The sequence below is a fragment of the Euleptes europaea genome, chromosome 15, assembly GCF_029931775.1.
Source record: "Euleptes europaea isolate rEulEur1 chromosome 15, rEulEur1.hap1, whole genome shotgun sequence".
Lineage (NCBI taxonomy): Eukaryota > Metazoa > Chordata > Lepidosauria > Squamata > Sphaerodactylidae > Euleptes > Euleptes europaea.
In genome coordinates this window covers 38147130-38161951 of record NC_079326.1, presented here as the reverse complement: position 1 = coordinate 38161951, position 14822 = coordinate 38147130, and the positions used below count along the sequence as shown (strand labels likewise).

Sequence of the window (14822 nt, the reverse complement as noted above, 5' to 3'; positions counted from 1 at the left end):
AACATCCTGGAGTACATTCACCACAAGCCTCCTGCCCCTTGTGTCACAAGCCTCCTTGGGGAGGGCCCATGGCTTAGTGGCAAAGCATCTGCTTGGCATGCAGAAGGTCACAAGTTCACAAGGTTGGAAGAGACCACAAGGGCCATCCAGTCCAACCCCCTGCCATGCAGGATCCCACAATCAAAGCGCTCCCGACAGATGGCCATCCAGCCTCTGCTTAAAGACCTCCAAAGACGGGGACACCACCACCCTCCGAGACAGCGCATTCCAGGTCCCAGGTTCAATCCCCGGCATTTCCACTTAAAGGGAGTAGGCAAGTAGGTGATGTGAAAGACCTCCTTGATTGAGACCCTGGAGAGCCGCTGCCAGTCTGAGTACAGGCAATACTGGCTTTGATGGGCCAAGGGTCAGATTCACAATAAGGCAGCCTCATGTGTTCATGTGATATCTCCAGGTCTTTCCTCTCTGTCTTCTGGTGCTCTGCCTTTAGTGGGGACAGCATGTAATCAGGGGGCACTGGCTGCAGTGGTTGGCCCAGGTACACCACGCACAAGGACAGTGGCGGGGTACCCCTCCCCGATTGGTGGGTGTTGTGGGAATTGCTAGGGGCTCTGGTGCACTCGCTATACAGTCTGGGCCTTGCAGAGGGGTGTTGTTTTTCCCCCCTCTGTGGAATGGCGATAGGATGGATTCTGGCAGCAAATGTGCTGTGATGGTGCTCTGCCGGTGTAGCTATGCCGCAGCCAGCAGGCTCTTGGGATTGTGCTCTAAATCTAAGGCGGCAGCTGCTTTCAAAATATAACTAGAATTCAGTAGCAGAGTTTCATCCTTTGGTGTTCTCAAAAATACTGCAGAGGATTCCACGATATCCTTCATTAAGATGAAGCTTAATCCAAGCAAGACAAGAGTACCGTTGATCAAGACCATCTAAATCTGTACAGATACACAGGCTGAGTAAGTTACCACTTGACTAAGGTTCACAGCATGGACATTCTATTGTATCCACCTGTGTATCTGCACATACAGGTGGGAGACAGAGCCAGGAGAGTGTTTTACCAGTTTACCTGGTTCATTAGCTACTACACCCTTCCCTTTGAAGATTAAAAAGCAACTCGTGTTTTAGTTACATCCAGATTGGATTAGTGTAATACATTCTACATGGACCTTCTTTTTAAAGAGTGTCTGGAGACTACAAACTGATCCAGAATGTATCAGCCAGAACGTTAACAGGAAGCTGTCACGTGGCTTGTATTATGCCAGTTCTGTGACATCTGCCTAGGCTGCCTATTCCTGCACCCAATTTAAAGAGCTGGTTTAACCTTTACATTTATTTATGTATTTATTTACTCCATTTATAGCCTGCCTTTCTCACTGAGACTCAAGGTGGATTATTATATGACGCCAAACAGCCTAGGCCCGGGATATCTGAAGGACCAACTCTTCCCACCTATTTCCCCTTGAGGCCTGTCTTCACTGTTAGAGCCACACAGTGGGTGGATACATAGGACCTTCTTAGGAGTGCCAAGACTCTAGAGGTCCCTCCCAACAGAAGATGACATAGCTCATTCTCTAATAGGGATGCCAACCTCCAGGTACTAGCTGGAGATCTCCCGCTGTTACAACTGATCTCCCACCGATAGAGATCAGTTCACCGGAAGAAAATGGCCACTCTGGCAATTGGACTCTATGGAATTGAAGTCCCCCCTCCCTAAACTCCACCCTCCTCAGGCTCTGCCCCAAAAACCTCGCACTGGTGGCAACCTATCCTCTAGTGATATTTCAGTACCAGACAAAGGCTGTTTTCATCAGGAAAGCATCTAATAACTAGGGACATTCTTTTGCTCCTGATGTTTCCAATTTTGGCATTTGTTTTCTGTTCCCTTCTGTGCTTTTTATGAGATTTTACTTTTAAAAAACACACATATTGGACATACATGTTCTAGTTAATTCAAAAAAATAACCCGAGATCTCAAATGTGGGATCTCCAGATTCATGTAGTATTGTCTAAGCATGCTAAGAATGATGTAAGAGATCCTGAGAGCGAATCACAGCACACATTGGGGAAGGGAAAGGATTCTTAGTCTAAACAGGCTCTGTTTTCTAGTGTTTAAAGTTTAGGAATATTTATGAAAGTAATAAACAAGAATTGCGTTATAACAAGGCTATTAATAACACTGTCAGTTTGTGCGTCACTCATGCTTGGGAACTGGCTAACATCTCAGTAATACTCCACTTCTAACTTCCCTTTTTTCTACAAATACATCTTCTGATTGGCCACCTTCTTTTTGCCTAGATATTGTGACCAACTGAGTTGGGAAGACTTAAGCACAACAATATATTATGCCGGCACAGCAGGCTTTTTACCACACAGATCTAATAGAGGATAATGTGCAATATGCTAAAACTGCTTATTTCTTTTTAAAATCTCCAGTCATATAAGAACCACTGGGGTGGGGAGGGTAGATAGATAATTTATTTGCGGCCCTTAGCCAGATAAAACAAGATAAAACAGGAAACATGGACAAGCAAAAAATTACAGTCCAAGAGTTATAACACTTAAAAGGAAAAAATTACAACTGAGACACATCTGACAATTGGGCGGGTGGGGAGGGAAGAACTCAACTTACCCTGACTTTGCAGTGGGACAGTAGCCCCCACATTGGCTGGGCACAGGCTTCGAGCTCGGCAGCAAAAGCAGCGTAATAAGTTTGGGATTCAAACTCAACATGCTCGTTAAGTTCTCTCTTGTTTAAATTCATGCCTGGATCGAGACAAAGTTGTACATCATTACAGTGAAACCCTTTTCAGACAGTAAACAAGGTATGATTAACTTGAAAGGTTTAGATTCTGTCGATGACATGACCATTTATGGCCAAAATCGTCATATAAAAACACAGGACCAAAGCAACAGGCCCAGTGGTCTAGGAGAAGGTAAACAGTGACCAATTAACAATTACGGCCGTCTGACTAAAGGACTACGGGTTGGATCCCACGGGTCCTTGTTACTAGTGAGGGTGCTTTCCTCTAGCTAAAGGAGCCTTCCCTTGACACAAGACACTCTACGCTCCATTTGCCTGAGGAAGCTCTTTCCACTAGTGGAACAGATCCACAATATCCAACCTTACCTTTTTCTCAACAGACTGTACATTTTGGCCCCAACGCACTTAGTCACAAAGCAAACAAAATCATCAACATTATCATTGTCCTTTTTTATGGTGTTTTCAGTGTTCGGAGAATTTTGCAGACACTATCGCAGAAATCCTTACGCTAGCTTTGTAAGGCAGGCCGATATTACCATCCATATACTGCAGATGGGGACTGACCACTGAGAGAAAGAGCAGTCTGCCTAAACCCACCGGGTAAGTTTGTGGTGGTAACGGACAATCTCCTGGATCATAGCCTTGTTCGTTTAACTGTAAGACAGAGCTGTTCTGCCAGGCCTATGGGTGAGGACAGAGCTATTTGTACCAACATTACGGACTGGCCTCCTATACAGCTTCCTGTGCCACTGGTTTATTGGTTCCCATCTGGTGTGCCCCCCTCCCCGGTTTTCTCGTGGCTGGCTCCTACTGGTAAATGATGTCCCTTTTTACCATCCAACATTGGGAGAGCTGCTGATGAAGATGAAGAGTTGGTTTTTATATGCCAACTTTCACTACCACTTAAGGAAGAACCAAACCAGCTTACAATCATCTTCCCTTCCCCTCCCCACAACAGATACCCTGTAAGGCAGGTGGGGTTGAGAGAGTGTGACTAGCCCAAGGTCACCCAGCTGGCTTCATGAGTAGGAGCAGGAAAACCAACCCAGTTTACCAGATCAGCATCCACTGTTCATGTGGAGGAGTGGGGAATCAAACCCAGTTCTCCAGATTAGAGTCCACCACTCCAAATCACCACTCCTAACCACTACACCACACTTGAAAGGACTGTTAAAAGATTTTTAAATGGGTTAACATCTGCGACACTGGCAGATTTGAAAGGTTTTAGACGGTTTCGTTGGGGTTTTAGGCATATTATGCGAGGATGCAATGTTTTAAATTGCTGTATTATATATCTGTTGTTAGCCTCCCTGAGCCCCGCTGTGGTGGGGCGGTGGAGGAATATAAATCGAAATAATAAACTAACCAGCATCCTGCACCAGCTCCTTTCTTCACACGCTGGCTGTATCTACATGGCCAAAATGTTACATCCAGGCAACAATTCTAACATTAACTTCTAATTTTCTTACCACGGCATGTCTTTTCCCCCACCACCACTCCACATTGAGCCTGTGAAACAGAGTTACATGAAGAAGCCTAAGGTGTCATGGAAGCTTCCTGACTTTCGAAACCTGCCCAGAGCATGGTGGTCCCCAATTTGGTGTCTATTTCAAGGGGATTCTCTTTATTGTCACTGTGAAAGCAGCACATGGCAAGTTCTCCTTTGGAGTTCACTTTTTTTTGTTTTAATGCTAAGGTTTAATATGAGATGTTTTAATCAACTAGAGTATCAGCCACTTCAAATAAAAAAATGCATGGTGGCCTCTTTAAATCCAAGGCCCACATCCAGAGGTTTAGCACTGCTGGTCAATTGTTGGGGCTGGTTCTGTATCTCTGTTCTCCTTTGCGTTTCCCAGGTCTGATAGCATTCAGTCCCAGATAGATCCATCAGGTTTGGTTTAAGCCTTAGAACATGAATTTTCTGGTTCACATTTTGGAGTTTGGCAGAATCCTGGTTAGCCTTAATCTTGGTTAATGTCACTGCAATCACATCCATAACCCCAGGAACTGCTAGAAGGCTAAGGTAACTGGAAAGAACAATTGCAGTATCCAGGCCTCATCCCTTAAACCCTTTCTGTTTAGACAGTATAACTGAGAGTGCAAACCTGCATTCCCCAATAAAAATTCATCTTGAAATGCACAGTTTTCTACATTGATCTTAAAGGCCATTTATAACAATATTAGTGCAGCAGTTAATAAGAATATACCTCAGGAATATTTAAATGGTGAAGTTTTGATATTTTGCAATAAACTATTTTTTAAAACCTCCACCCCAGGAGTAGGAACTACCAAATTAAAAGGAAGATATATTGACTACTGAATGATAGGCACACAAGGAAATGACTGAAGAACATTACTGTTACTACTAAAAGTGCAATCCTAAACAGAGTTACTCCACTCTTGCAAACGTTGCTTCCACCCAGCCAAATAGTTACTGAAAGTCAGACATCACTTACCTTGAAAAAATGATACAAAGTTCATCCACATCACTAATAGTCTATGATCCTCCAAGAATTTCTTAGCCACACTTTGGTGTGAAAGGATATTAATAAAGTCGCTGACCAGCGGCCAGTAGGTATTGTTCTTCAGCAGAGCTTCTCCACAGTTCACCACTACATGCAAACTGTTTTCTTCATCTAGAAGAAAATTAAAAGGTTAAGGTCATATTTATTATCTATCTGCTGGATTTTTAAAAATTACCTATCCTCCAAGGCAGTGGTTCCCAAAGTGGGCGGTACCACCCCCTGGGGGGATTACCTAGGGGGATACTAAGAGGCAAGGGGGCAGCAGGGGGAGCACTAGAGGTGGGCCCCTTCAACTGTGTTGTTCACTAATTTACAATAGATCAAGCCATGGCACCATGCTGGCAAACTTGGTGGAAACTATCATAATTTTTTTTCCAGATTTTGAAGAGCTGGATCAAGTTCATCAGTTTTGTTGGAAAAAAATTCAATGGAAAAGTTTTAATTTGATTTTGAATAGATGTGCAATTAACTGTTACTGTTTTGAAATTGTATTGTTATTATCTTCTTTAGTACATCATGCAAACTCTTATTTTGAATAATGCTTTTTACAGGATAGGGTAGGGGGTGCTGGGGTCGAGTTTGTGGAACCAAGGGGGCGGTGGCCCAAAATGTTTGGGAACCACTGCTCCAAGGAGATTTGGGCTGCATACATGGCTCCCCATCCCCCCACGCACACACCATTTCCCCTTTTATCCATTTAAGGTAGGCTAAGCTGAGAGATATTGGCATGTTTTGTAATTTTTTTAATATGTTTCCTGCAAACCAAGGATTCTCCCTGGTATTTTTTTTGATCCACATGGGAGGGCTACCCATTGCTATCAGATATGACAGGGAAACAATAAACGTTTTTATAGGCTAATAATTTTTGTAGATTTATTGGCAAGGTTGCTTTAGAGCCCACACACAAGTTAAACACTGATGATTTATTGCTCGGGGGAAAAGAATCAACGCAATGAAAATCGACTGAATTCAAGTACACTCATGGATAACTTAAAGCTCTGCTGGGACTAACCTGTAACTGCATGAAACTTAGTTTTGTTTTCAATAATATTAAAACAGTGGGATTTTTTACACCTCAAAAAATAAAAGGTAATAATTAAAATACAACCTAAACACAAGAGAAGAACCACTATTTTGTGAAAGCCTCTTGAAATATCTTAAAAGGAAAAATATGAACGCTACCAACCTTGCAACTCGCTTTTAATAAGGCAGCTCTCCATCATATACAGCAGGACAGTAACCATAATATCCAGGAGCTGGCATTCTTCCGTCACTTGCCGTGCCAGCTCCTCATTGCTGAACAGCTGGACGCTGATGTGCACAATTCGGTTAGACATCGTGTCGGACTCATGGCTTTTCTTCAGCGTTTTCATAATAAAAGCGTAGTGCTGCACAAACGTTTTCGTAAAAGCTATCTGCAAGGTGTAAAACAAACACCCGTATCACCGTTTACCCTTTTCTCCCTCCATCCAAATCTTAATAGAGACATCCGCAGCAAAGAATAATAAACCCAGCAGGTTCTACAAAATCCACAGCAGGATGCCAGGTTGAACTATTACCTTGCCAGCAATAAGGATCCTGTTACAACTACATGAAATGTCAGAAAGAAATAACATCATAGGAGGTCTCCCTTAAGCTCCTGTCCTTATTAACTGAAACAGAGTGTTTTCTCATGTTATGAAGAGATGCCTGATGTTTTAACAGTCCAGTACTTACAGCAACATCCAACAGCTGTATAGGATGGGACAGAACGGATTACAACATTCAAGAATGCATTCTTAAAGAATTTCCCCAAAAACAGCAGAGTGACAAATACTTACACTGTGTATACAATTTTTTAAAAAAGTGCTAAAAATCAGTATATATACGGTGTGGGAAAAGACAGTCATGCTAGGAATACTTGAGGGCAGCAGAAAAAGAGGAAGACCCAACAAGAGATGGATTGACTCTATAAAGGAAGCCACAGCCCTCAATTTGCAGGATCTGAGATAGGACATTTTGGAGGACTCTGATTCATAGGGTCGCCATGAGTCGGAAGCGACTTGATGGCACTTAACACACACAAATGAGGTGTGGGAAGGGAGGGGGTAGGACAAAGAAGAAAAACTGGCAGGGTAGAACAGGCAAAGAGTAAAAAATATATATCTCAGGTATTCAGGATGCAGATTTAAGGCATGTTTAAGAGCTTAGTTACACAGGACATGGGAAACCTGTGATTAGGACCTCTTTTTAAAATCAAGTCTAACAGCAGACATAAATAAGTCACATATGGATCAAGACTGCAGTGTAGCGGGCTGACCTCTGCTTATTTTCTCAATGCAAATAATCTTCCCCAGAGCTACTAACTGCACCATCGGGGGAGGGGCAACACACAGGTATTGCTACGTTGCCCTCTGCAGATCAGGTGTGGAGGCATTTTGCTCAGCTAAAGCAGTACAAGGGGAAAGGGCTAATCCTCTTCCTACCGCAGTGGCCCTGATCCAAAACCAACCCTTTCCCCCGTGCTCTGCTTGCTTTTAAAAAATACTGCACAAGTCTCTGACCACTTGCAGTCCGATCCTAAGCACACCGATTTCAACACGTGCACCCAACTCTGCATAGATCAGGTTGTAAGTCTAGTTACACCAGAGTCTTGAAAGATCTTTAGATAATTGCCAAACATTTAGGTGTAATCTGAAGTATGTATTACTACAGCACATCTTTCCATAATTATATTGTTAGCAGGGCCTAATGAGTTCCAGATGCTATCCAAAGCATTCAAATGCCAAGAAGCCATTTCGATTTTGCAAAACTTTGGTCTTTTTCTGATGGCTTCCACAGCTTATGGCTGCCAGAGGGGCAGGCGTAGCTAATTCTCAGTTAGCTACATTAAAAAAAAGATCAGTGGATACAAGCCACTTCATAGCCCACAACCGGAGAGCAATAGCATGCATGTGGTATATTCCTTAACAGTAGTGCATAAATGTAGCTGTAATTTGCATAGGCTTTGAATCCCTTCCTTCCAACTTTGGTTCAACTAATTATTCTGTTCTGTGCTATTTTCTACTTGTGATCCCTACATAGTAAAATATGATGGCCCTCTGCTATACCCTACATTAAAATCATGCTAAGGCAAAATAAATCACAAGATATAACCTATACTGGGATATTTTGGTAGGATACAAAGAAGCAGCGCACCAATACCTTATAATCTTGATCTGGAAGCATGTTTAGTAAGAAAGTCACCATCTTCTGGGGAAATTCATATTTTATTGTCCAAAATAATAACTCTTCTAGAAAACATTTATGCTTCAAAACATCCATGATGGATTGATCTGTATAACAATGCATAATAAAATCACAGGTTAGTGTTGGTAAGGAAGGGGAAAAAATCACAAGGTCTCACATTTTAGCAATATTATGTTTTCTTCCCCTTTGTAAAGAGACACGCAGGATCAGGGGTTTATTGCTGAACTTCTAGAAATGTGTTCAGGAAGAAAAAAACAGGTGTGGCCAAGCTAATGTACAGCACAACAAACACAACTTTTCGTTTGAATTCTACACACCGTGGGTTGGATCCTGCCTAGATTTCTGCAGGTTCAAGGGGGTGATTTTTGCCAGTCCCACCCCTCCCATGGCAGCCCCTCCCAAAATGCTGCTCCTGAGGAACAGGGGGCTCCCAAGAATAAATTGCTGGGGGGACTGGAGTTCTCTGGGGGGGATGGAAGAATACTACCTCTCATTCCTTGAGGCCACAGAAATCTAAGTGGGATCCAGGACTGCCACCACCACTCAGAGATGTAAATGAACCATTCCTATTCTCAAAGCTTAAAGTGAATTTTAGGTGTTAGGCATGACAGCTACTAAAAATATAAATCCACTACCTACAACCTCTGGGTTGCTACTGGCTCTTGGGGACACCTCTTTGGAGACTGCAGGACCTTGCTAGAATTTCAGTTTTGACAGAATCATAGAGCTCAAATGAAATCTAACTCAATAGCTTCTCCTAATGTATATTCATCTCATGTTGAAATTATGGCACACCCCAACATCTTTCCTAGACAGAACAACCAACCTTAGCTTGACTTTTTTTAAAGAAGTGCATGCCTAGTCTAATGACCGCAAATATACTAAACAACAACATATGTGTGGTGTAGTGGTTAAGAGCAGTGGATTAGAGCGGTGGACTCTGATCTGGAGAACGAGGTTTGATTCCCCACTCCTCCACATGAGCAGCGGAGGCTAATCTGGTGAACTGGATTTGTTTCCCCACTCCTACACACGAAGCTAGCTGGGTGACCTTAGGCAAGTTACAGCTCTCTTGGAGCTCTCGCAGCCCCACCTACCAACAGCGTGTCTGTTGTGGGGAAGGGAAGGGGATTGTAATCTGGTTTGAGTCTCCCTTAAGTGGTAGAGAAAGTCGGCATATAAAAACCAACTCTTCTTCTTCTTCATATGGTAAGTGACAGAAAGTAGTATGTCTCAATTTACTGATTATTAAGAAAACCATCCAAACCTTGCACTAATTTTAGAGCAGACACAAGAAGAGTTAGTTTTTATAGGCCGACTTTCTCTACCTTCTAAGGAGAATCAAACCAGCTTACAATCTCCTTCCCTTCCTCTCCCCACAACAGACACCTTGTGAGATAGATGGGGCTGAGAGAATTCTGAGAACTGTGACTAGCTCAAGGTCACCCAGCTGGCTTCATGTGTAGGAGTGGGAAAACCAACCCGGTTCATCAGATCAGAGTGCCGCTCATGTGGAGGAGCGGGGAATCAAACCCGGTTCTCCAGATTAGAGTCCACCACTCTTAACCACTACACCACACTGGCTCCCATCACATCAAGTGCAGCTTGGTATCAGTCATATTCATGAAAGGGATATGTAAATGATACTAGGATGGATCTTACCCCTATCCTACCACGCCACTGAATGAAGTTTAAAGTTCTCTTCCCATCTAAGAAGACTTCCTCCAATTTAAGGAGCTCTTCCTCCAACAGAAGAAGCACTTAAGTTGGAAGAAGGCCCTTAGAGGATGGTTGGATCCACTGAGTATTTACATGCAATCTGTTAACAAGGTTACAACCCTTCAGATTGCTATCACTCATATTGTGTGAAAGGTAGAGTAGAGTATACAGCAGGCAGCCTAAGCCTGCAACTGTTACAAAACTCAATGGGACATTTTCTTATGGGGTTGTTAATTCCTCAAAGCACCTTACACCGATACCACAAGGAACGTCATGAACCACGTGCACACGAAGAACTGCTGAAGAAAGGCTGACCTGGGGTTTCCCTCTACTTGCAAGCTTATCAAAGCCCAATTCTGAGCGTGTCTCTAAAAACTGCTCAGAAGATCCATCACGGCATTTCAGAATATTTTAGACCACGTTTATTATGATTTTTTAAAAAACACCAATTCTAGGTAATCAGCACATAATATGATGCTCTAGTTGGCCTACTGTTGTTGCAGAGATGGTGTGGTATTACCCTCAAATATGTTTTTTTTAATCCAGTAACTATGAAAAAGCATCAGCGAGGCTGGCAGAATTCAAATCCAAGACAGCAGAGGGCGGAAAATAAGGGACTTTGCTGTAGCATTCCACAGACAGAGAATATATGCTTTGTTTAGTTTTGCCAAATGCTGTCTCTAACACTTTTCCTTCTCCATGTCCATTTGCTGTTGCCTAGAACAGTTGGAGTTAAAATCCCAGATGCTTTGTTCATCCCACTAAACGTTACATTCATGTCTGAAATTGTCCTGAACAGCTAAATATTTTTCTCAGAAGTCAAAATATCATACTTTGGCTTTCAAGAACAAACCTTCCCTCCTCCACGCAGTTTCTCAAAACCATAATTTATTTTCTATCTGCTAACAACTTCTGCCACACAGATGTCTTAATTTTCAGTGTCTCCCAATAATACATTCTATTTTTTCCTTTATAGGGTTATTGACCGCTCTATAACTGAAATAATCTCTCTGAGAATTGCCGTTTGAAATCTGGTCCATCCTGCAAGATGCTGTTATCTCCAGCATCGTTTTCATTTTCTCATTCCCTCTCATGTCAAGAGATGCCCAGTCATTTTTGCTTAAAGACCATCATCTTTTCATACAGTGAGCCTCTCACTTAAAGAATAAAAAGGCCACAGTTACCCTCTGCTACTACTACAAATAAGTTTCATTTTAAACGAGGGACAGATTATTAGACATTCTCTCTTCTCCTTCCTGCTCAAACTCTTCAAAGGTCTGTCTCCCAGCAAAAGTTTCATTAATACCAAGATGATGGCTGGAATATTGGTTTGATCCAGTTTTTACTCAATTCCAATATTGTTCAGAAGAGCTTTTGTTTGAGATCTGTTTTTTGGTTGTTGTTGTTTTAAATTTAATAGACAGATTTGGTTAACTAGTTGAACAAATGCAAATCTAAACCAGTTTGAACTGATCTAGCAGAAACCACTTCAAATAGGCTGGTGTCTGTTTAGAAAACCAGTAACTGATTCAGACAGCCTCGACCTTTACTGGGGTTTTTTTTTTTTTTTTTTTTGCTTTCGTATACAGACCTGAAATGTGGAAACAAACTGGACTTTCCCAAAAAAACATATTTGAATAAAGTACTTCAGTTGATTCTCTAGCCTTTGATTAATTTTCAACATATGCAATTCTAGTAAGAGACTAGCAGTGGTAACTAATGGCTTCAGCAGTGCACATGAACATCAATGTCTACTGCTTCCACTGCTTCGTCTATCAGGGTATCCTTTCATGTGCTAGTGATAAATTTGTGTTCAGGCACTACGACTGCATAAGGAAGGACTGTGACCAAATTATTTATTGCCAATCTATCACGCTCATAGTTAAATAGGTTCTTTCTGCTTGTAAAAAAGTTCCTCTCACATTTGGAGCCTTATAACCTTTTTCCAAATATAATTTTAAAAGATCAGGAAATTCAGTGTTCACTGAAACTTTTATTTTGCCTCTCTAAATTTTTTGGTCACCTCCAACACCCAGCTATGACAACAAGGGTAGCAGTCACCGGGTTGGATCCCACAGATCTAATCTTTAATAAATGTATTTCATATTATCAGACTTCTGAATCAGTTTTGGCCTGTGGAAATGGTGTTTAAAAATGGACCAGGCTTGGTTACTTCAACATTGAAACACAATCTGCCATGTACCTTTGGTGGTGCTGCTTAGTTTCACCCTCTTGCGCTTTCCCACACCTTGGCTACCATCTTGATCCTCCTGAGGCAGGGGGAAAATTTGGAAGTGGAGAAATATAAATACCTTATTGTTAGAGGTCTCATCAATTACATTTTTGAAAGAAAAACAGTATGGAAACAGAGGGCCCTGGAAAACATTTGATGTCAAAGACATTTTGATAACTGTAGCAAGCTAATCTAAACCTAATTTCCAAACTCAAGTTTTGTTCAGCAATCTTCCTCACATTAGTCCTTTCATATGCCTTTTCAAGTACTGGTTTTGCTGCTACTAACAATCCTCATGAATGCACAATCTAAACTTTAGAGGTTCTCTTTGTACCTCTGGATTGTTTGATTCATGGTAAGAATTGCTATGAGCAAAAATGAAAACAGAAACAAATTATTGAGCAAACAGTTTTATAATATGTTTAAATAGTTGATTTATATTGTCAGATTTTGCTCTTTAAAGACTGTACATGCCTCATAGCCCAACCCTAAATATAGTTACCTAAAAGTGAATATTGTGGGTTTCAGTACATAGCATTAAAAATGTGTGCTTAGGGGTCACGTGCACTACTCCAACTAGAAAGGGACTGTAACATTTTGAAGTTTTAAGTACTCTTAGAAGAGTCTCAAAGCATGTTCTAGAAATTAAGGTTGTTTTTTTTCTTTATGGACAAGTGAATTTCTTCCACCAACATGCTGAAAGTTTAAACAACTACAATGTACTGTATAAGCATGAGAGAATATTATTCTATTGAATGGGTGTATTTTCCTAACTATATACCCTCCCCGTGTGATAACCAACTATAACACTGCTTCCCTTGGTGGTTCTCATAGCTTTGAAAATATAAGTGCAACTACAGGGACTCAAAGCATCAAATCCATCTCTTACCAGTGTAGGGCTCCTTGGGAATAGTGTTCATGTACCAAAGAGGCAACTCTGATCAACAATATCACTAACTGGTATTAACTACATAGATGGGAGCAAATACACAGCAGTTCTCTTTTGACTGTCTTGTATTTTCTGCCTTTAGATCCAGTACTTGCATTATTGCTAAAGTAGTAAGGCAGAGATATATCAAGGCAACAATAACTTTTGTTTTTAATTACAAGACCCTTTTGTTCTTTTCTTTTTTTTTTTGCTTTCATGGCAGCTGCGCAAACTGGATCTGACTTAAATCATATCAACCATGTTGAAACAATAACACACAGCACACGTACAGAAACACTACTCAAAGAAAGTGAAAAATGCATTAGTGCTATTAATTCATCTTGTTTTAGATTACTTGTATGTAGAGGCACTGAACTTGAATTGGAACTGCTAATATATACTTCCTAGGTAAGATTACAAGTATATTGTCAAACACTTCGACTGTTCTCCGGTAGCAAGTGACAGGATTAGGTATCCTTTGATTTAATAAGGTTGTCTGTACATAATTATATGTGTGCATGCTGGCATTAACCCATTAATCTACTAATGATCCTCATGCACTTAAATCCTAGAAATGCGCAATCAAATAATCCAGTCAACAGGAATTATAGGATACTTGATTCACTTCCTGTACCCTCACCCCCATACTCTGGGTCCTTTCTTCTAAATGTTTCAGAAGTTCATCCTTTGCTGAAATGATCCTTACCACCCAACACCACAAACAGGAACTCAGAATGTCCTCAGTTCCCTTTAGCTTAGAACACTGGTTCCCAACCAGGGGTCCGTGGACCCCCAGGGGTCCGCAAGAACTAAATTAAGGTCCGCGAAACAAAGTTATAAACCCATAATAAATTAATATTTTCAATTAAAAGTTCTCTATTATAAATATATATATTCAAATATTATTCTAAGCTTAATGTTTAACTAATAGTTATGATTAAAGTTTATTTTCAAATTCTCCGAATTTTTATTTTGAACCTTGGGGTCCCTGCACTGAACAAAAAAGTCCTAGTGGTCCCTGGTCAAAAAAAGGTTGGGAACCACTGGCTTAGAAAGATCATCATATCTGACCCCTATCTTGAACCATTATCTTACATATTCCCCCAAAATAAAGTAGACAGAAACTATGAAATCTAAGCTTCATTCTGAGTTTATCATTAACACAGAGAATGTTAGTTTTTAAGTTTTTAGGACTGCCAAAGTACAGCAAGACAATAACTTTTAAAATGTCAATTTATAAACAGCACTGCTGAAACACAGCAGACACTACCGTTGGATGACAACATAGATAAACATTCTCCCCCACTGCCCGTCCCAACACACACACAAATGTTGTAGATATAAACAAACTATTCTTTCCCCATCTTCAGCTAAGCATAAACCAGGAATCCTTTAGAAATGTTTGAAACGTTATGTTAATAGTTCTGAAA

At 41.1% G+C, this 14822-nt stretch overlaps 1 protein-coding gene across 1 annotated transcript in view; it reads right to left on the bottom strand.

Moving 5' to 3' along the window:
• The window catches only part of UBR3 (ubiquitin protein ligase E3 component n-recognin 3), a 113598-nt gene that overhangs the window by 81832 nt on the left and 16944 nt on the right, over nt 1–14822 (bottom strand). Inside the window, exons 6-10 of the mRNA XM_056861107.1 lie at nt 12435–12501; nt 8468–8598; nt 6471–6699; nt 5216–5395; nt 2628–2761 (exon numbers count right to left, since the gene is read on the bottom strand). Of these exons, the coding sequence (XP_056717085.1) occupies nt 2628–2761; nt 5216–5395; nt 6471–6699; nt 8468–8598; nt 12435–12501 (741 nt within the window). The remainder of the gene's footprint in view (nt 1–2627; nt 2762–5215; nt 5396–6470; nt 6700–8467; nt 8599–12434; nt 12502–14822) is intronic.